Genomic DNA, 21500 nt, shown 5'->3' with positions numbered 1-21500 from the left:
TAAGCACATCGACACCACGCAGCAAGCCCAGGGCACGCAGGGTGCCTGCTGCTGCCAGCCCAGACAGACCAGGCTGCGCTGACCGAGGGCAGGCAGGGGGGTCTGGGGGCAGAGCCCACCCCAGGACTGGCCATCCCAGCCCCGAGGGACCAAGGTGACCATGGGAGCTCCTGTCCCCGAGAACCAGGACGTGCCCAGGTGGAGGGAGCTTACAAGCAGCCAAGACTCCAAGTGCAGCCAGCACTTTCGGTGCCACACTGGCAGCTCTGCCCACCCCAGCAAACTTAAGGCAGGAGCCAGTGGTGGTGGCCCTCAGCGCCACTGGCAGAACTGGGATGTCCCCATCTTGACCCAGACCCTAGAACCAGGCAGGGCTGTTGCTGACACCACAGGCAACACAGTGGAGCCAACTCAGCCCCAGCTGACCCTTGAGCCCGGCCCTTCCAGGGCACCCCCAGGGTGCCCCCCCCATGGCCACTGCCCCCCCGCCACCTGTCCCCACACAGCCCTGCCCGCAGCGGGAGGGATGCCGGGCAGCTGTGCCAAGGCACTCGCACTGCCCTGCCTTCCCTCGGCTCGGGCTGCCAGAGCAGCCAAGGGAGCTGCAGGCACAAAACGTCATTTTTTCCGAGAGCTTCTCTCCACCTTCCCTTCCCCCTCGCAGAGGCCAGCCACGGTGCTGGGGAACGCAAGAGGCTGCTGGGGTCAGGGCGAAGGCAGTGCCAGGATGGGACCCAGCTGGGAACGGGTCTGGGAGCCCTGCGCCAGTCACGGCTCTTCTCGCCTCTCACAGGGCTGGCCAGTCAAAGAATAACCCTCCCAAAGGTGGCTTCACAGGCAGTGGGAGCAGCCCTGGTCGAGCACAGCTTTCCCAGTGCAAACTGGAGAGGGGCTCGGCCGCCCTAACAGCTCCCCCACCCCCCCAGCAAACCTCCCAGCTAGCGAGGCACTTCAGACCCCTTTACTTGGAAAAGGAAACCCTAAACACTTAAGCCCATCCACTCTGAGGCCAGGAGCATCCACGGAGTAAGAGAACAGGCCTGACACAGACATTCTTTAAGGATGATCTAATTTAAAAAACACATTTTTATAAAAACACATCATAACGAAAATGCATGTAGTTTAAGAAGAGGCCCACAGTGCTCCAGCGCTGGAGTTAGCTGCGCGTCGGCAATGGGACTGCTCCGTGGCCCATTCCCTAGTTTCCCAGGGCATCTGGAGTCCCATGTCCAGCTCCACATCCCCATTTATTTTCCTTTACCACAGAAAGCTTCTCCCCTTCCCCCTACACCCCACACCCCCTTAAAGCATCAGCTGAAGCTGCAGGAGAGACAAAGGCATGAGCATCCCCCAAGCCGGGTGCAAAGCAGGCAGGGTGCAAGAAGCCCTTGCTTCCAGCACTGCGGCGTCGGGCACCACCAGAGCAAAGCCTGGCGGCCAGGATTGCTTTTAAAGGTAATCAGGGAACAGAGAAGAACTCTGGATCGTTTTAATCCTTTCCAGAAGAGTATTGCTAGCCCAGCAGCTGTCCTCCTCCCCCTGTGCTAGTGAGGATTTGTATTCATAAGGCTGGATAATTTGACAGGGATAACACACACCCAGCACAGGCAACCTCAGGCTTCCCAACGAGTTTACTCTTCGCTCGACACAGTTTGCCAGCCTGATAAATCCACCCCCACGTGCCACCCTCCCTTCACGCAGAGGGCTGGGACAGCAGCCTTGGAGCATGACTCAGACCCACAGGGGACCAAGAACCTCCCCTTCCCACAGGCAGGGTGCTGGGATTGCTGGGTACCAGCAAGCACAGAGGTACTGCAGGCACAGGGAGCCAGGAGCTGCGGTGCTGAGGGAGCAGAGATGGGCAGGATCATCCCGCAGGTACCTGCGGCAGCGAGAGGCACCGGAGCCACGGAGCCAACGGTTAATACAGAGCCAGGGTCCTTGTCCCCTGCGCCAGGAGCAGTGCGGAGCGCAGCAAGGGGCAGGTCTGCAGTCCGGTATGCATGGCCCACGTGTGGCTCACGGGGCACCCCGGTAGCTGTAGTGATTGCGGTCAGGGTCGCTCATGGTGAGCGGCAGGCTGGGCTTGCGCTCTGGGTCCTTTTCATCGCACTGCCGTGGGGGACGGTGCTTGAAGAAGTCAGAGACGTAGCGGACCTGGAAAAGACCGACAGGAAAGACAGTTTGGGGACCCCTGTGGCAGGCTGAGCTGCTGCCAGCAGCGACCTGGCAGAGCATCAGGTCACGCATGGGGCACTCACGATGAGGACGGCAATGAGAGCCCCTTGGAGCAGCCCCGCCAGCACATCGCTCCAGTGGTGCTTGTAGTCGGACACCCTGGTGTAGCCCACGTAGATGGCAAAGGCAATGAGGAAGAACTGGATGGTGGGGCGCAGCAGCCGGGCCCACTTCCCCACCAGCCGGGCTTGCACATAGAGCTGGGCAAGGAAGGGGGGAGCAATCACCCAGTGCAGGGGGCACCAACCAGTCTGAAGACAAGGGTGCTCGGAGCACTGGTCCACCTGAGGGGACGGGACCTGGGGGGGGGGGGGGGGGGGGGGGGCTCGCTGCCTTCCCGCAGCATGGTGTGCCCATCGCATGGCACTTACCGCCAGGAACATCATGCAGTACATCCCAAAGGAGGAGTGCCCAGAATAGAAGGACAGTCTGCAGGGCAAAAGGGAAAGTCAGGCCATGACAGCGAGCCCCCAGTGCCCAGCTGCCCCCCCCCAAGCCCCCCCGCACCCGGTGGGCTCTACCCTGCAGCAGGAGAGCATCAATATCCCTCTGGGGCTGCCACAGACCGTAGGAGCCCAGAAGGGATGTGTCCTGGGGCCCCACGGCTCACCTGGACTCGGTGACGTTCCTGCTCTCCCCCTGGCAAACGTTCTCCAGCTGCACGTAGATGGAGCAGTTCACCTTGGACCAGTCAGGATTGCAGACGGCCAGGAAGTTTGGCCTGAGACGGCCGATCATGTACTTGGCCAGGTCAGTCAGGGACTGGCTGATGGCCCCCCCAAAGAGGAAGGTCCCCACCACCTTGTAGAGGGCAGCCAGGTAGTTGTTGAACTCTGACTTGGAGTAGAGGCGCTCTGTGTAGACCAGGTACGCCTCCCCCGATGAGATCTGCAAACACCAAAGGGTGAGGGGCTACTGAGCAGCTCCCCAGCACCGGGATGCTCGGGGGTCTGTGGCACAGGAGACCCCGGCACCTGCCAGCCACAGGAGCTCATAGGGCTTCTCTCAACCCCCCTGCAAGGAACCAGCCCCATAGGATGTGGGTCTCACCACCCCAGAGGGAGCTCCTGACTCCCAGCAGAGCAGGGTTCGACCCCAGGGTCCTGTTGCCCTGCCAGCACCCTGGGGGTGGGCTGTGGCAGGACCCCTGCGTACAACGTGCCAGGATGTCCCTGCCCCGGAGGGAAGGGGATGGTGCTTCCTTACAATGACAACAGTGCAGGTGATGGTGACACCAGCCATGAGGCCATGGGTGATGGTGTCTGCCTTGTAGGGGTAGCGGATGGAATCATCGTTGCAGTAGAAGCCGCGCTTGTACGGGGAGTTCACCAGCGTCAGGATGACGAAGGGCAGAGACGCTGCAAGGCAGAGAGAAGGTGAGGACTGGGGACACCCACCCGCAGGCTCCACACAGGCACCCAGCACCGCGCAGTCTCCCCATCCCTCCTCCTTGGGTCTCTGCTTCCCGATGCTGGGGAGGGACCCCCTCCGGGGACGCAGCCCCGAGCCACCTGCACCCCCAGGGCAGGAGGACTTGCACCCGCCAGCGCACTGGCCCCACCGCTGATAGGGCCCTATCGGGGCTCACAGCTGCCTGCGGCGCCCCGATACCACACGAGAGGGCTGCGACCGACCGGGCACCCGCCGAGCCCCCACGGCTGCCCCACTCCTCCCCAGGCACAGCAGCCCTGGGGCCTGATCTTGCACCCTCTCCTCACACTCCCCAGGGTCTTTCGGGCTAGAAGGATGGAGCTCATTAAAATTAACGAGCACGGGCATCTCGCAAACCTGTTTTACAGCAGGGAAGGGCCCTAAGTCCCAGCAGGACCCTCACATTGGCTCCAGGAGAGGCAGTGCCTGGTGATGCTGGTGGGCGATCCAGCCCAGGTGGACCCCAGCCTCACCCTCCAGCAGCCGGTGCCCCTGCCAGCCCCTCGTCCCCCCTGCCTCCTGGCCAGGGCTCTGGAGAGATGCTGCAGCTGCCTGGTCCAGGCCAGCCCCGGAGGCTTTTCCACCCCAGCTCTGGCCACAAGCATCTCGGAGCTCACCCCTGGATGGGATCACCCCCAAGACCAAAAGGGCTTTTTGGTGGGGGGTCTCTGCCCCGTGCAGCAGCCATGGAGCCCCCCTGCTGAAAGAGGACCCCCAGCCCCTGCAGCCGCCCAGCCCCTGCCCAAGGAAGAAGCCAGGGCAGGGTCTGGTCCGAAGGACGGGGGGCACCGGCCCCGGGGTGCTCCCCGCGGGGCGGGAGGGGGAGTCCGAAAGCGCGGTGCTCCCAAGGCCCACGGTCCACCTTAAGCCCGGGCTCCTCTCCCGGTTCCGCCTTTCCCGACGGTTTCCGCCCCCCCCCCCCCTTCCCAGTTCCACCGTCTCCCGGGAACACGCACCTTTGTCCCCGCCCGCCCCCTCCCCGGGCCGCAGCCGGGGGTCCCGCCGCTCCTGCGCCCACCGAGCGAGCGGGGAAGACGATAATAAAACGGGGGGGTGCTGCCCCCCTGCCCCCCCTCCCCCCCGGGCGGAGGCAGCAGCAGCCAGAAGCGCTGCCGGGGGGCTGGGAACAAGCCCCCCGCCCTTCCCCAGCCGCCCCCCCCCCGGTCGCCCGGCGCAGGGCGTCTGCAGCCGCCTCCCTGTGCGCCTCAAACGTTAATTTGCAGCTCAAATTAGACACCCTTTTTTTTTTTTTCCGGGATAATTTCATCTTTCAAAAAAGCTCCCCCTAAAAATAAAAGGCACCGGACCACGAGGGACCCAAACCTACCGGGAGCCCGCCCCGGCCCACCGGTGCCCGGAGCCCATGCCAGCAGCTCCCGGCCGGGAGGTGCAGCCCCAAATTACGACCTAGGCCTTTATTTTTAGTCCGTCTTAATTAGGTGCTTGTCCGCGTCAGTTTTGGAAACTGGCGTCTCCCTGCCCCGGGGGCGGGGGGGGGCACGGGAAGGGCCCCCCCCCCGCCCGAGGCCGCGCAGCCCCCCCCGGACCCGCTCGGGCGGGCGGGGGGGCAGCCAGGGCGGCGGCAGAAGGAAAGTCCCGACCGGCGGGGGGGGCCCGGCCCGGGACCGACGGCACCCCCCGCCCCCCCCCCCCGGGGAGGCCAACGCACCCGCCCCGAGGCCCCCCGGCTCCCGCTCGGCAACGCGCCGGGCGCGACCCCAGCGCAGCCCCCCCCTCGCCCGCACGTCCCCACGCCTCCCATCCCCCCTCCGGGGGAACCGGGACCCCCGACAGGACCTGGTAGCTCCGGAGCGGGAGCCCGGCCCCGAGGGCGAAGCAGCCCCGGTGGGGTCCCCGCGGGGGCCCGGGGCAGGGGCGGGCAGGTGTCTCTCGGGCCGGCCCCGCAGCACCGGCAACGGGCGGACCCCGGAGCCCCGGTACCTGCCGCGGAGCCGGCCCCGGCACACGGCACAGCCCCACCGGGGGTCGGGGGCCGCTCCGGAGCCGCCCGGGCCGGAGGCTCCGCGGGCGCGTCGGTACCGAGCCCTCACCGACCGCCAAGCAGAGCACGTCGAGCACCACGAAGACCTTCCTGCGCTCCATCCCGCTGCCGGTGGCGGCCCCGCGGCCCGGCCCCGCGGCTCACATGGCCCGGAACGGCGCGGGCCCGGCCGGGAGGTAAAGTCCGGGCGGACGGGACGGGGCGGGGCGGGACGGGGCGGCTCCGGCAGCCGGTGCCCCCGCCCGCGGGCGGGGCGGGAGCGGGCCGGGGGCGGGCCGGGGGCCGGGGCAGGTGTGGGGCGCGGCGGGGGGCAGCGGGTCCCCGGAGCCCCCCGGCCCCGGCCGTTGCCCTGGGCCCTGCTCCAGATCCCCGCTCCGCCTGGCCGGGCTCCCCGCGCCGGCTCGGGCCCCCCCGTCGATGCCGCAAGGGGGAGAGGGAGAGAGGAGCATGGCTGCTGTGCCCTGCCACCGGGGGCTGCTTCCCCCCCAAAAAAAGGGCAAAAAGCAGAACCCCAGAGTGGGAGAGTACGGCCACAGCCGTGCACTGGCTGCAGCGGCTGCTCGGTGCTGCGCAGATACGGGGCTGACTCGGTGCCGGTGCCCGGTGTTGGGGTCACTGGGGGTTCCCCGGGAGCCCTGACACACGGCGGGGAGCAGCGGTGTGTTCCCTGGTCTCAGGCGCTGCCGGAGGAGGACAGGCCCCGGTGGTGCCCGCTGAGGCTGAGGACCTGCTGAGCCGGTGGACGGGAGCAGGGACGGGAGCGAAGGGTCGAGCACGGGGCCCTGCAGCGGGTCGGTGGGAACGGGGCCGACCGCAGCCCGGCTCCTCGCTACAGGCCCGACTCTTGGTCAGGAGCGGAAGGAAATAAATATAAATAATACAGAAACCACCCAAATGATGGTTACTGGGCTGGTTTATTGAAGTGCAGCATGAGCGGCTGGTGGAAAACGTCAAGGCTGTTGTGGGAAGCCAGTGGAGCTGGAATCACTCTCAGGATGCCCTGGGATTTAAGGAGAGGGACAGAGCCACATGCCGGCTTTCCTCTGCTCCGATCTGCCCCAATCTGCCCTGGTGCCTCCTGCCCTCGCTGCCACAGGGCCTGGGCACGGCTGCTGGGGCAGGATTTGCCCCCACGTGCTGCCTGCAGGCCCCGAATCTTGGTGGTGGGTGGGTGAAAGCCCCCCTGAGGGCTGGGGTGCTGGGGGGATGCTGGAGGTTGGCCAGCACCTGCAGGATGCCCAGACCAGCACTCATGGGATGCCCAAACTGGTACCTGTGGTATGCCCAGACCGTCGAGGATGGGATGCAGGGTTTACCACCATCTCTCCCACCGCTGATCAATCTCCCCTTCCCATCACTGCAGCCCTTGGCTGTGCTGAGCCACCCTCGCAGCTGGCACAGAAGCACTCCAGGCTGGGCCATCGTGGGGGCACAGATGTGGCATGTGGGGCTCAGCAGGGACAGGATAGAGCCCGGTGGGGACACACTGACCCACGCTGCGGGTATGCGGCTCTGTGCTGGAGCAGGGCAGAGGGGTGTGAGCTGAGGCAGTGCCACCTCGCAGAGCAGGTGCCAGGCAGGACTTTGCCCCACATGGTGCTGGGGCTGTCTGACGGTGCCAGGAAGGGCCCAGCCCAGGCGGACCCTCAGGCTGGTGCTCGGGGGTGTCGTGGGGATGGGGAAGCTGCCCCTGCGCTCGGCTCAGCCCACGGTTCACCCAGCCTGCACGGTGCTGGGCAGGGGGCTCAGCCTGCACGGTGCTGGGTGGGGGGCTTGGCCCATGGTTCGTCCAGCCTGCGTGGTGCTGGGGGGGGGGCTTAGCCTGTGTGGTGCTGGGAGGGGGGCTCAGCCTCCCTGGCTCGATGTAAGGCCCCGGGTGACAAAGGGCCTTGCAGGGCTGTGTGGGGCCAGGGATGGGGGGTCATGGGGGGTCCTGGGCGCATTCGGGCCCTGTTAGGTTTCCTCTCTTCACTTGGGCTTTCCGTGGAGTCCTGCGGGACGCTGGTCCCGGCCCCTCCCAGCCCCAGGGTGAGCGCTGGGCCCCCCCCCGGGGCTCTGCTGATGCTCCACTCCCCGGGGGGGGGACAACGGGACCCCCTCCCCGCGGCCGCTGTTCTGGCCCGTCTCTGCTGCACTAAGGCTCGGGGGAGGGAGGCAGCGGGGGGGGGGGGGGGGGGGGCGATCCCCCTCCCCGGGTGGCCGCAGCTGCAGGGGGCTGAGATCCGGCACCCCCGAGCGCTGGGATCCCGTGGCGGGGGGGTGGGGGGGTGGGGGTGGGGAGCGGGTCCCTGGCGCGGGGCTGCGGCCCCCTCTGCCGTCGATGCGCCGCGGCTGCAGCGGCCCCGGGGCCGGGGGGGGGGGGGCGGGGGGCGAGCCGGAGGGCCGTCGGCGGGGCGAGGGGTTGGCCTTGCTGATCTTACACCCCTCGACGGCAGCCCCACGGGCGGCCAAGCCACAGGGCCAGCGGGCAGGGAGCATCGCGCTGGGCGAAGAGCCCCGTTGTGGGGACAGCGCGGTCACACGGGGCCCAAAATGGCATTTTAAAGGATGCGAAGAGCCGAGGGACAGCGATCCCACCCGGGGGCTTCGAGTGCACCCACCCTTCCCTCACTCCTCAGGGCCTCGCAGGACGCAGGAATCCGCTGCCGTCCCTTGTCCCTCGCCCGCTGTCGGACCTGGCTGCCACATGGCTGGAGCCCCACGTGGCGGCAGCTGATGGCCACCCTCTCCTGAGGACGCCGGAGCCAAGCCCGGCCCCGCTCCAGGCCCAGCAGCTGGAGGACTCATCCTGCTCCCACCCGCACCACAGCACCGCAGCCGGACCCTCTGCCCGCTCCCGGCTGAGCGGGGCCTCCGCAGTGCGGCCAAGCTGCTAGGAGAAGCGCGGAGCTCCCGGAGGGGTGGGTTGTCCCTTCCCTGCTGCTTTTCCTGGTGGCGTTTTCCAGCTGGGAGCAAGGGAGATGGGAGCCCCCGTCGTCCCCCCCAAGGCCGTGGGACAGAAGGCAAGAGCCGGAGAACAGAATTTACGGAGCATCTGACAAAACAGAGGGGCTTTGTGGTGAGGAACGAGCCTTCTCATGGAAACACGCAGCGCAGTTGCAGCAGGAACCTTGCTCTCGCCTCCAGGATGTTATTTCTGGCTGCAGCCAGTGAGACATGGAGTGCCCCCCCCCCCCCAGTCACCACCGGCTCTCTGGAGGCTGCCAGGGTTTCGGAGGACTCGGGGCACCTGTGGGAGCGATGAAGGTGGTGTGGGAGGGAAAATGCAGCCAAAGAAGCTGGGCCTCCTCCCAGGTGGTGATGGCAGCCCCGGTGCAGGGCACGGGAAGGTGGGCAGGGGCCAGGAACAGGGACAGGAGGGACCAAACCGGCCCCAGACCCCCGGGTCAGGAGGTGCAGCCCCAGGCACGGCTCACGCAGTTTCGGGCCATGGGGAACACCAGCACGGCTCTGGCTGGAGGCAGGAGCTTGTCGTGATCCCGGGATGAAGCTCCTCATCGAGCAGAAGCAGCAGCAGGTCAGGTTCAGCTCCTGCACCAGGCTCTCAGCACCATTCCGACAGGCACGCGTAGCACCTGAGGTGGGAGGACACAATCCTGCAGGGGTGCAGGGTCAGCATCCGGCTCAGCACCTCCTTAAGGATGAACCCCAGGCTGGCGTCAGCCACACACCCTGCCCTGGACATCCTCCCTCTCGGGACCACGAACGCTCCTGGGCATCGCGCCCCTGCCCCCCCCCAGTGATGCAGAACGCTCACTGGGGGTGACAGAGTCAGACAGGAGGGGTGAGGACCCCTTTCCTTGCTTCTCCAAAACCAAGACAGGCTTCTGGCTCACTTTCAAATCAGGTTTTTAATTAAATAAATAACGGTGAGGGGTCTTCAAGGCAGTATCACTTCACAGTGTAGGGCTTGGGGGAGGGGAAGGGGGAGGGGGGAAAAAAAAAATAAAAAAAATCCAGCATTGGGAGCGGCTCAAAGTGAATGTGCTTTGTAAGAAGGAAAAAGAAAACCCCAGCAAAAAACCAAAACCAAGCCTCCTCCCCAAGTGACTCCCCCTCCCTGTCCCAGCCCTTTCCATCCCTCTCCCGTAAAGTTACATGGAAAAAGCGCCGCGCTCATGTTGAAAGACCCCATGCAAATCTGTAAACAACACTGAAGAACATAAATAAGAAGAGATTTCTGCCTCCCCCGGCCTCCCCTCTCCTTTCATTAGGGCTTGAAACAAACCAAAGGGGGGGGGAAAAAAAAAAAAAAAAAAAAAAAAAGATGGTTTCAGGAAAACTAAGAACGTTCTTGGCTGATGGAAAGGAGATGCCAAGGCCTGGCCCTCCCTGGGAGGGCTGCCTGTGCTCTCACCCTGCCTCCTCTTCCCCTTTCAGCCAAGGAGCTTCCTCTCCCCCAGAAAAGGGGAATCACAGCCTGGGCAGTTCCACTATGGACCGGGCACTCGTATTTGCTTTCCGTTTCCAGCACCTGGGAGCAACTGGAGGGGAGATCTCCGGCTACCGCGCCTGGATGCCAAAACAATGCCTGGTCAAGGCAGCCGCGCGTGGCTGGAGCTCAGCACCTCTCAGCAGAGCTGGCCAGGGACCGAAACAACCCCCTGCTAATGCATGCAAAAGCCAGGTCTGGGGCTTTGAAGATGAGAGACAAGGTCTGATCCTGTCATCCCGTGAAGCTGCCCGACGCTGTCTCCGTGCTCCTGCTGCAGGGCTGAGCACAACTTCATAGGGCTGGGGAAAGAGGAGGACGCGGGCTAATGGTTTTATAGTCATCTTCCAAATCCACTGGCAGCAGAACCAACTGCAGGATCACAGCCCGGAGGCCTCTACCAAAACAAGCAAAATACCTCAACCCAAACCCCTTCCCAAATGCAGAAAATGGCTGGAGGAAGGGAACATCTGCATCAGAGCCTTGCCCAGCAAGTCAGCAGACAGCATGCCCTGCACGGAAAAAAGGGGAATGAGAACATGCGGATTTAAGCCAGTGGCAAACCCCAGACCTGGAACACACCCGGGAAGCGAAGCAGCTCCGGACTCCAGCACACCCACACACATGCCACTGTGGCGCTCTGCAGAGCAGCTGGCCACCTCGCTGCCATGGAAGCCACCCTTGTCACCTCCTTGAACGTTGCTAATGGCAGTAAAGACACATTTTCCTCTCAGAAAACAGAGAGCTTTTTCTGTGATGCAGAAAGGGGCAGGGATGCCCAGGGACTGGCGTGCTCCCCTGCCTGGGGCTCCATGCTAGCCCTGGTGTCCTGGCCTTGGTGCCCTGGCAGCCGAGCAACCTCCTCCCACAGCTGACAAATTGTCTGAACAAGCTGTGGAGCTGCAGACATTTTCATCTGCATTTTACCCTCCTGTACTGCTGCAGTCAGCAAGGCTCAAGTCGTTCACTGCCAGCAACGGAAGCGGCAGCACTGCACCACTGGGGCCAACATCACCATGGGTCTAGAAACTCCCTTTCCTCCCCATGCTCCACAGCCCAGCACTACAAGGGACGGCGAGAAGGACCTGAGTGCACCCAGTGCCGCTGTACCACGCAGAATCCCTTCCCCAAGACCTGCCTCTTCTGCCAAAGGGCTGGACCAGGCCACATCCCACCTGCAGCTGGTGGGAGAGCAGGCAGGAAGACATGTAGAGCAGCAAGAGGTTTGAAAACCGCAGTGTGCGTGCCTGTCACGGCCCACACCTCAGGAGTGCCCGGTAGCTGTTGGGAGGGGAACGGGGAGAACCACCTCTGTTGCAACACACTATCTGTGGGTGAAGTGCCAAGACTCCTCATCTTCCTTTGGCATCACCATGCCCATCTCTGCAGTTCAACTGCCCCACAGCCTCCGTGGACGGTGCTCCCTGTGGGTTTCCTAAGCTCTCGGACCTCCAGACTGCATCCTCAGTTCCAGCCCCCAAAGCACCAGTGATACATCCCTGTTGTTCTCCAAGCATCTCTGCACTCAGACTGTCCCACTGGGGCCAAGGGATGTCTCTCCCGTCCTGAGGCAGGGACTATTTGAACAGCCTGGCATTACCTGGGGTGACATGTGGTCAACAAAACAGGGGGTGATGAACCGCTCCCCCCCCCCCCCCCACTAAAGCCAGCCACCAGCTTTGCGTGATTGTGTCAGAACACACTGGAGCAGAAAGGTGTTTGGTTTCACTGTAGCCTTGGATCAAGGAGGATGGAAAGACAGATTCTGACCAACAGCTCCAAACTGTCCCTACGAAACAGCGGAAGTTCCAGGATTTGACTCAGTCAGGTCAAAGTCCTTGCTGGGTCTGTGACAAGTTTGTGACTGGAAATTCTCACTGTGACAAAGGCTCTGACCGAGCCACAGGTGCTGGGCAAGCCTGATGAGCAGTCAGAAAACTATTTACATCTCCGATGCCAATGAGGCCAAAATCTGTGACCGATAAGGACACTTGCGCAGGGGCCACCACTGCCTCTGGGTCTCTGTCCAAATCCACGGGGCCAGCAATTAAAGGCAAACCCTCATTAATGTCTGCAGGGAGAGTGAAGTCCATGGTTATCGTCTCACCAGAGCTCTGCAACGTCTCCTGCTTCTCTGCTAGTGCTGGTCCTGCCAGCGGCAAAGCGTAGAGCCCCGACTCCGAGGGGTTGACAGCATGTCGCGTGCAGGAAGCCGAGATGGCGCCTGAGGACGTCTCCTCCGTGGGGTCGAAGGAGCAATTTGTCTCGGAAGGAGTACTGCACTCATAGCCCTGCCCCGATTCACTCATGCTGCCCAGGCTGCAGACTGTGCTCTCCACGCTCAGGGGCTCTGCACACCGCGAAGGAGGGAAAGGTGGGAGATGGACAGACAGGGAAGAAGAAAGGGTAGAGGACAGCAAAGGAAAGAAAGCTCGAGTGAGTCCGTTGTGTATAAAACCAACCCAGCAGCCAGTTCAGTCTCACCCGATTACAACAGCATTTGTTTGACGGCACAAATGTTTCTTTATTATAGCAACCAAGATCCCTGCCAGCATGTACCAAAGAAAGGCAAGATGCAGACAGCAGATGGAAGGCCATCAGTGTTTCTATGGAAATCCAAGGAAATCTCACAGAGACACTCCAGGATAAGCCAAATCCCAAGTCCTACCCCCTCATGCCAACAGCCCCTGGGAGATGCCTACACAAAGCCCTCATCTGCCGTAGGATGGTGAGGGAATGGAACCATTTCAGGCTCCCTGGGAGCCTTCTCACAGCCAGCTCTCTGCAGGCAGTTGGCAGGTACGGCCTGACTTCTGGTGCCTTAAACCAGCCTCCAGAGGAGCTGCCTGTGTCTGCTGTGTCTGTGTGCGTTAGCGCATCGGAAGCACCTAACTCAGGTGCCCGAAGTTAGCGCAAATCCTTTTGCTTTGGGAATGACTTAGGCCACCCCTCCAAACCCGAAGCAGGAACAACTGGTTTTAAGTCACTACTGGTCAATGTAAAGACAGACAAATCTCCTTTACTCACACCAAAATCTGCCCAGGGCTGGTTATTTGTCACAAGGCAGAGTGAGCACACTGGCAAGGTGCGGGGAGAAGAGCAACAGCAGGATAATGCCAACAGGAGAGAGGCAAAGGAGGGTCTGTGCCGCTGAGTAAGGGAGACCAGTTACCCCTGGGGCAAACAGAAGAAAGGCAGTTACCTGTGCTCTCTATTGCTATCTGATCTTGACCAAAGTGAGGATCCAGGCAGCCAGTTGCCGAGGGAATTGGCGGGGAGCTCCGAGAACGACTGGTGTTTTCTACTTCACCCCCATCCAAGTCATTGTCGGTGTAATCCCTGTGGGAAAAGACAGATAACACTGCCACCACCTGTTAAGCAGAGAGATGCAGGCAGAGAAAACTGGGATTAAAACCCAGCAACAAATAAAGCAACAGGACTGTAGAGACCTCACTAGCGCGAGCATCCATCCCTTCTCGCTCTGCAGAGCGCAATCTGGAGTCTGCTTGGAGGCGATCGCGGTTAACTCAGCGTGGCTAAAACCAGCCCATGATAAACCAGAATGGGCTCTGCAGCTTTCCAAAACAAAGAGCTCTAGCCCCCAGCTCTCGATGAGCCTCAGCCCCTTCCAAAGTGAAATAAATGGTCAAATGTTCTCCCCAGGGAACAGCCAGCTTCACAGAACGACTGCAGTGGGCTGTGGCAATGGTAGTATGCCAGCACAGAGCAAGCGATGAGAAAAATATCTTCCTGCCCTGGGGGGATTGGAGATTTCAGGTATTTCCCTGTCTTGCAACAGAATAATAATAATAAAAAAAACCTAAAAAAAAAATATCTAAGATTCCATCTAATGTTTTTAATTGATTCAACTTAAATAATTCATTTTGACCTTTTAAAACATTCCAGTTTCAGCCTTTTCGAAAAGTATTTTCTGTAATTAGCACACATTTTAAGATGAAGAATTTGCCTCAAAGGGTGGCAGCAGGGCAATCAATTAATTCAGGTTCCAAACCCCCAGAAATAAGTGTATTTTTGAACTTAAAAAAGCTCCCTTCCCAAAACCTCCTTGAACTGAGTTACTTCCCAAGGTCAGCCCCGAATCCCTGAGAATACATTTGTCTGAAACAAAACAGTATTTTCTGACACAAGGTAGTCCACATACGAGCAAATAATTGCTTTATCTTCCCTCCCCACACCGACAGCGTTTATGTTCTCAGAATATCCAGTGCACCCCTCCACGCTCCCACCCAAGAAACCTTCTAGAGCAGCAAGTGCAGTCTTTTAAGCGGAGGTGCTTTGCAGCAGGAATCTTCACTGGGAGGTTAATATTACTAATTTTAGTGTGAGAATATTCCACGCACGTGGCTCCAGGGTGGAGGACGTACTTCTTCCTTCCTAAACGAGTCTGCTGAGTGAAGTAGTCATAGCGCTCTGATTTTTTCCACATGTAGTAATACTCCACACACTCGCCCACTGACCGGGTGCGGACCTGAGGAGAAACATCAGTCAGAATGCCACGCGCCCAGGATGGAGCTCACGGAGCAAGGACTATTCTCCCATTTAATCAGCACAGAAAATTAAGTGCATTACAGAAATTTACATTGCTATGGACACATCTACACTGCGGAACAGAAGCACATACTGAGATTTCCAAGGTGGTAATCGGCCAGAGAAAGAACTCCCCACAGTGCACAGCTGTTCTTGCAGACCCCAGTGCAGGTTCACACACGGTGCGTTCGTGCAGGACCTTCCTGCGCTTCCAGTAGCACACTTAACATCAAGAGAGCAAACCTGCATCGGTTTTCACTGGCCAGCGTCAACATGCCCACAATTAATCAGCGGTAGAACTGGACTCTCTGGTTCGGACAACTCCCAGCACAGCAGCATATGTCCTGGGGCTCAGCTCTCCCTACAACAGCACCTTTCACTCTAGAGGACCCCAGGGGACTTTACAAAACATCCACATGCTCAACTCACTCATTCACAGAAGTACTGCAAGGGCTGAGAGTTTGGAAAGAACTTTTGAGACTCCAGAAAGGGCTAATCAGTAATTAACTGACATCACTCATGCAGGTCAGTGTTGTTTGTGACTTCTCTCACCTGGAAAATAAGGCAGAGCAGGGCAGTGAACAGCCCATCACCTGCGAGCATGAGTCAACACAAAGCCTGGGATTGGAACTCAACAGTCCTGAACTTCCTGCGTTAGCCGAGGCTCAAAACATACCTCCAGTGCAAATGCACGTGCCTCCTTCCCCTTCTCTTAGTGGGATGCAGGGGTGAGCGTTCTTACCTTGTTTGCTTGGATAAGATGAAAGTTTTTCCCATGGACCCTGAAGCCATGTTCAAAATTTCTACATTCTTCCTCACTCCAGGCACAAAGCTCATCTATAGCAGAAAGAAACAAGAGTTGTAGGAGACGTACAGCATTGAAAAAGAGTTATGTGTGCCTTAACGTTTGGGGGAGAACCCAAATAAGGGGGGAGGGGTGTCTCACCTCTGATGACCTTCACATTGAACCGTAACCTCCGCAGTGCCTCTTCTGCATTGAAGTTGCATTTAACCAGTTCATACAAAGCCTAGGAAGCAGAAGAAAATTACTCACAGCATGTATCTGAGCGACACACCGCCAACCAACCCGCTCGTGACTCATGTTTGTCTCTTAAAACTTATTTTTCCCAGGAGCCACTCCGCCACTAACCCCAGCTTGACTATGGGCATAGATTATTCCACTTTTCAAGGCACTGAGGATTACAAACCCTGGCCGTGAGAAGACGCAGCTCTACCAGCAGCTCTGCAGATTACAGGTGCGCCTCTGCGTTCCTGCAGATTTACTGCGAGAATCTCGCCTGGCTAGCTCAAAGGAAACACGACTGCTCTGAAGTTTCTTAGCCAAATGTCTGATCTCTGCTGGCTTCGGAGAGGAATTAAGACAACGTTACAGAGGACAGATCCAAAAGGATGGTCCTACTGCAAGCTCTGGCTCAGAGTCTGGGATATAGTACCTGTCCTCCACTTGCCCACTCTGTTACACGCTTTCTGCAAACATCTGTTACTGTGTTGGAAGAAGCTAGACAGGCCTACGGTCCGATCCACCACAGCCTTTCCCAGTCTTCCCAACAGGAAAGAAGCCTCCCCTGCCTACCTGCTCGTTGTCCTTCACCACCTCGCCTTCTGGCAGGCTGCTGCTAGACAGCTCATCCCATCGCCGCTTCACTGCGCGGTAGAGGAACTCTTCAACCTCTCTTTCGGGGAGTATGTTTGGGTCCCAAAGCAGCTGATCTTCATTCTCATAGGCTAACAGAAAAAGCACTGAAATAAGATAATCAAACAGAGAATTCTGCTGCTTTTGAGAAATGGTCTGCGTATACGGTGCATGGGAGAGACAGGAGGAGGGAGGGAATCTTTGCTTGGTACTCCAGCCTGGCACTAGAGATGACGCTGTGAAGGTACTGCGTTTTCCCTCTTCGTTTTGCAAGCAGATAAGCTTAATACTCTTTATATCTCTTAGAGCCCTAAGCACAGGCTCAGCTTGCTTCCACTTCTTCAGAAGGGTTGGTTGACAACGTTTTTGTTACCACGTTCTCTAAGATTGTTGCTTCGATTCATTAATCCTGGCAACTAAAAAGCCCTTGGTTCTGCGGTGTCTTTTCTAGCACACAGTAAACAAAAAGAAGGGGGAGGCAAAGACAGCTTTGAGCTACAACCCCCACCGAGGCTCAAGACCCTCTCCTCCCTATTCTAGACACAAAAATAAGCAGCAGCAAGGCTGTCCCTCCCCTGTAATGCTCCTCCACGAGCTGCTCCACCCACCAGAATAGTAGGAGCACACTACATCACTAAGTGATTTTTGTCCCTTTCAGCTTTCAGGGCTCTTACTCCGGCACACAACAATGCGGGGAGATGTTTAATAACAACACAGAAGAAAGCAAGACGACTCCACAGTAAAGAATAATCAGAAACGTTGATATGTCTCTATTTGGATAAAAATGTTGGCACCCTCTGTAGTTAACTTGTTTCTACAGGCAAGGGAACCAACTCTTCTGCCCTGTAGAATCACTAAAATCAGGTCAGAGGCACTACAGACATGGCATGAAAGACCCCCACCGGGATCTGCTGTCACTTTCCTCTCATTTCACATTGATGCAAACATAAAGGTTATCGAAATCGTGCGCTAAATCTGTGGCCTTCAGTACAGAAAGCTGACAGCACTGACGAAAGGTTGACAGTGAAAAGTTCTGAGAACTATATTGGGTAAACCTGAAACAGCACCTGCAAAACTAGTCACTTTTATCTCCTTTAACTAATTTGTTCAGTCTGTTAGGATAGAAGAACTAGGGAGGAAGCAAGTAATTTCTAAAGAAGGGGCTTTCTGTTAGCCACCTTCTTCAGAAACTCAACAAGCCGGTGTAGTCTTGCACTAGTTATTAGATGCAATCTGCAATCTCCATCTACTCTGCAGACATCCCATCAAATTGGAAACTGATCCGCTCCAGGGAGTACCGAATGAAAATAACTCCGGCTACTTCAGGGAGATGTCAGAGAAAAATAAATCAGAGTATCTCCAGAAGGTTATTCCTTCTCTCTGGCTCCAGTTGAGACCCTCTCCTCCAAACCTGTCACGCCAACCCAGTTTCCACGAAGTTTCTTAGCTTCGGTGGCTGCATTACTAGCCCTTTTCAAACAGGCTACTTTAAAGCTAGCTCAGGTGTAGCGGTAAATCTTGGTGTCGGCACTGAGAGGTGCCGATCCTTAAGATACAGAGCAGAACTGATGAACCAGGGCTCCATCAAATGCCCAGGCTAGCAGCCTTACATCCAAACAAGATGGGTAAACCAGGTTGCCTTACCTTTTTCACCGTGCCTGTTTAAGTGGAGGATGGGAACAGTGGCTTGGTACTGAGGTCCAACCATGATCTCCTGAAATATCACCACAGAGAAGTAGGTAAATTGAAATGGAAAATGCTCCACGCAGGCACTGCGGTGTACTTCGTGATTTACTGACTACAACACCACGAGGCTGATTTATGTAGCGATAGTCCCCACCGTCACTATTGCTTCTAGGGAGCCCTGACTATTTTATAGGGTAACTAAGAAGATTTACTACCAACCAGATGATACTTCGGGGACCTTAGGCATTTACATAGTTTTAATGTTAAAGATATACGGCAAGCAGCTAAGGCTGGAGATAAAGAAATGCAGAAGCTCTCCAGCAACCTTCACAACCAGGATGAATTCGGAAGTCTGCTCCTCTCTTTTCTAAGATGGTTCTCCCTCAGTAAATCCTGCTGGGAATATTGCACAGCATTTCACCTTTACAGGGCTACAGGCTGCAGTTTTAATTTACCAAGGTACAACAGCATTTTCCATATCTGAAGCAGAAAATAGTTTCAGACACGGATTTCAAGATCGTATTAAAAAAAACCCCTTTTTTAACCCACATCTGCCACCACCTTCCACAAAACACAAGGCGCTGAGCAAAAGAAAAGAAAATAAAGAAAATTTCTTAGGGAAATATCACAGTGCTTTGGTGTTATGCTTTCCTCAGACTCGGGCGCATTGCATTAGCTGCCCTTCCCAACACACTCAGATCATTTACCTTCTTACACTCGTTAGATGGGATGGAATCCTCCTCTGAATCCTCAGCCATGGAGGAAGCACATGGAGATGAACAGGGCTCTTTGTCTTCATCAGCGAGGAAGTTGTTTGCTTTGTGGGAAAGGAAGAGATATGGAGTTATGATATGGGGTTTTTTCTATTGCTCCATGTTCCCTCTCCTTCCCTTCGTTTTCTCTCCTAAAGTTACTTTCAGCATGGTCCGTAGTGACAACTTACCCACATTTTAATTCTCTCCTTTTGCACAAAAGGATTTGCACACTTGCCACACAGGTGGTGTGGTCCAGCCCGGGGAGCTCAGGCTCCTTCATTTTGCAGGACAACAGAAGGAATAAGATCACTTCGTGCTGAGTCTCCCTCACGCACTTTGGCTTCCCGCGTACCCCAGTATTTAGAAACTGCCACAATATTTCACACCACTAGTACTACTCAATTTATTCACTTCTAGAGATATCAGATCAGGTACTGATCTTTCTGGCTGCAATTATAGCAGGTAACAAAACAATTCTTGGTTTCTCAACGTTACGAGTTACAGCTACAGACAACTCTCCCCCCATCCCACTGCTCATCTATGCTCTATCATGTCCAACCAACGCTTGTTAACACCACTGGTACCCAGGCTTCTTTGCAGCCCCCAGAAGGAAAGTGGCAAACCTGATGTCAGGAAACTAAGTGACAAAATGAAGAAAAACAATCTTGCCCTATCCTGCACACCACATCTAAGTAAAAAACAGTTACTTAGAAATTAGTGACACATACAGCCAGGCTGGTTTGCGAAGAGGTCCGATGCATCGTGGGATGTGACGGATGGAGTCAGATCATCAGCTGAGGACTGTGTCTCCTCCTCTTCTTCCCCTGAAAGCAAATCCTTCGCTATTTGTTCCTTTTAACAACAACAAGAAAGTGAAAAATATTTTTAAATAAAAAAAAAAAATATGAGGGGGGTGAGGCCTAGAGTAAAACATTTCTGGCCAAGGATGGTCACATCCACAGATCTCCTCACCCTCCCATAGTTTGTCCAAAGACAGATTCTCTCTTACATTCCCCACCACCCCTACATTATTTTCCCTAGAAGCCCTTCTACAAGTGTCAAAAGCAGCTTCTTATGGAAGCCAGAGAGAGGACAGGCAAGTGGCTGTTTCTGCAAAGCTCCACTTACAGCAAGTATCTCAGAGATCCTGGAAGAAAAAAAAAAAAGCTTTCTAGACTTCAGCTAGAACAGGAGGAGCCATAGCTTCACCTGGGAAGATACAAACCTTCCCTGACTCTCCAAAGATCCACACCTACGTGCAAAGACTTGTAACCCAAGTTCCAGAAAGAGTTTTTACAGTGCTCTTTTTAAAGCAGTTACCCTTTCTCCAGTCTCCTCTAAACTCTTTCCATTCACATTTCTGCACCTGGTGTTCCTCCCCTGGACACCAGAACTAGGCAAGCCCCTTCCCTAGTCAGAACTAGTCAAACCCCACCTGAAAAGAGCTACTAGATGCCTTGAGCTCTAAGACAGCACAGTAACCTACAGCGCAGGCTAAGAGCGTACACCCAAGCAGACAGCTGCTCTTACCTTGTCCAGAGTCATATCTGGGAGATTTGGAGCAATATCATTGCTCTCGCTGTCCTGTTCCGAGATGGGATCAGATGCCTCATAGCCATAAAGTGCAAGCAGCTCCTCAAATGGCATTTCACTGCTCTGAGCAAGAGGAGGACAAAGCTTCATCAGGAACAGAACAGTCACCAAGTACAGCGAACACAGAGGTATGCAGGGGCAGTCAAGGCATCTCTGCTCTTCTGGGGGCTCTGAACTGCCTCGGGTAATGCTGCATCATGAAGGAGGCATGGTCTGTCAGGACCTACCATAACCTGTTCTTCTCAAAGGTATGGAGAAGCCAGGAACTTTCACTCCAAAGCAATACAGTCAAGGGAATTTAAAAAATACATTTATTTTTTTACACTAGATTTCATGCTGGTGAAGAGACGTCAGACACAGACAAAGAAGCAAATCCCTACATTAGTCTTGTGCCTGACCTGAAGAGACAGTCTCTGTCACCAAGAACACGCTTTGTGTTCCACCAAGGTCTCCATGGGACCACGCATGAGAGGACCCATCACCTCATCTTTGCGGTTCCTCCAACTGTGAAACAGAGGCTGAACACACACCCAACAGCTGCTGGCTCTGCAGCAAGGTGAGTGAAGACCACCTCGTTAGAGTGGCTACTTGGCAGAGGAAGACTCCAAAATCTACTGCTGTCACCTGCTGTCAAAACCATTCCTTCCTACCCAAATGCAAACCTAAGGCTCGTCGCCAGCTCAGCAAGTCGGAGCTGCTCACAAAGATCTTTGGTACCAGTACTGTAAAAGCAAACAAGAAAATCCAGCAGGTCATTTCCCTTCCCCTCCCTCGCTGCCTTTACCTGAGAGGCACTGAGACTCTTCTCCAGCTCTTCTAAAGACTTCTGCTTCTCCTGAGTATCATCATCTTCTTCCCTTTCTTCCCGCACACCATAGTTCTGTGAAAGGATCTCTGCTAGGTTCAGTCGGTGATCAGCTGAGCCCATTGACACAACTGCAGGGATTAGAAGAAGTTGCATACTAGCACCACGCCAGACCAAATCTTCAGCTGCAACAAAGCTTGGGACGATCCCTTCTTGTGTGTGTGCAGTCACGATAAGCCAGAGGAAGAGATTAGGTGGGAAAGGAGTGAGAGGGGCTGGGGAACACAACTGAAAGAAGTCACTCCGTGAGCGCTAAATTGCAAAGCCTGGTTCTCTGCACATTCGAGTCCCACAGC

General features: G+C 56.9%; 2 protein-coding genes across 2 annotated transcripts; both read right to left on the bottom strand.

The window, feature by feature from the left end:
- Nucleotides 1-1052: 1052 nt before the first annotated feature.
- PLPP2 (phospholipid phosphatase 2) lies at nt 1053-5889 on the bottom strand. Its single transcript, XM_080383828.1, has 6 exons — nt 5721-5889; nt 3445-3596; nt 2849-3126; nt 2610-2667; nt 2262-2438; nt 1053-2157 (listed from the first exon to the last, which is right to left on the bottom strand). Exons 1-6 carry the CDS (start codon nt 5770-5772, stop codon nt 2020-2022), a joined length of 855 nt encoding a protein of 284 aa, XP_080239954.1. The 5' UTR covers nt 5773-5889; the 3' UTR covers nt 1053-2019.
- A 3614-nt stretch (nt 5890-9503) lies between these two features.
- On the bottom strand, nt 9504-21260 carry MIER2 (MIER family member 2). The gene is made up of 11 exons (XM_080383815.1): nt 21124-21260; nt 20277-20397; nt 19475-19598; nt 18699-18808; nt 17950-18019; nt 16246-16412; nt 15598-15679; nt 15394-15488; nt 14465-14592; nt 13306-13442; nt 9504-12453 (listed from the first exon to the last, which is right to left on the bottom strand). The coding sequence occupies exons 2-11, from the start codon at nt 20391-20393 to the stop codon at nt 11978-11980; spliced, it is 1506 nt and encodes a 501-aa protein (XP_080239941.1). The 5' UTR covers nt 20394-20397; nt 21124-21260; the 3' UTR covers nt 9504-11977.
- Nucleotides 21261-21500: the final 240 nt, after the last annotated feature.

The sequence above is a fragment of the Falco punctatus genome (genome assembly GCF_963210335.1).
Source record: "Falco punctatus genome assembly, chromosome: 4".
Taxonomy (NCBI): domain Eukaryota; kingdom Metazoa; phylum Chordata; class Aves; order Falconiformes; family Falconidae; genus Falco; species Falco punctatus.
Note: the sequence above shows the minus strand (reverse complement) of the source record. Positions and strands in the feature narration are given on the sequence as shown.

What these genes read in the sequence shown, in the direction of transcription:
- PLPP2 (XM_080383828.1), bottom strand. Translation starts at nt 5,772, where the DNA reads ATGGAGCGCAGGAAGGTCTTCGTGGTGCTCGACGTGCTCTGCTTGGCG. An exon ending in ACTGCATGATGTTCCTGGCG is followed by an intron (nt 2,439 to 2,609) that starts GTAAGTGCCATG and finishes TTCCTTGCCCAG; the next exon opens with CTCTATGTGCAAGCCCGGCT. An exon ending in CTCTCATTGCCGTCCTCATC is followed by an intron (nt 2,158 to 2,261) that starts GTGAGTGCCCCA and finishes GGTCTTTTCCAG; the next exon opens with GTCCGCTACGTCTCTGACTT.
- MIER2 (XM_080383815.1), bottom strand. Translation starts at nt 20,393, where the DNA reads ATGCCATTTGAGGAGCTGCTTGCACTTTATGGCTATGAGGCATCTGAT. An exon ending in CTTCGCAAACCAGCCTGGCT is followed by an intron (nt 18,809 to 19,474) that starts GTATGTGTCACT and finishes TTTCCCACAAAG; the next exon opens with CAAACAACTTCCTCGCTGAT. An exon ending in CATCTAACGAGTGTAAGAAG is followed by an intron (nt 18,020 to 18,698) that starts GTAAATGATCTG and finishes GTGATATTTCAG; the next exon opens with GAGATCATGGTTGGACCTCA.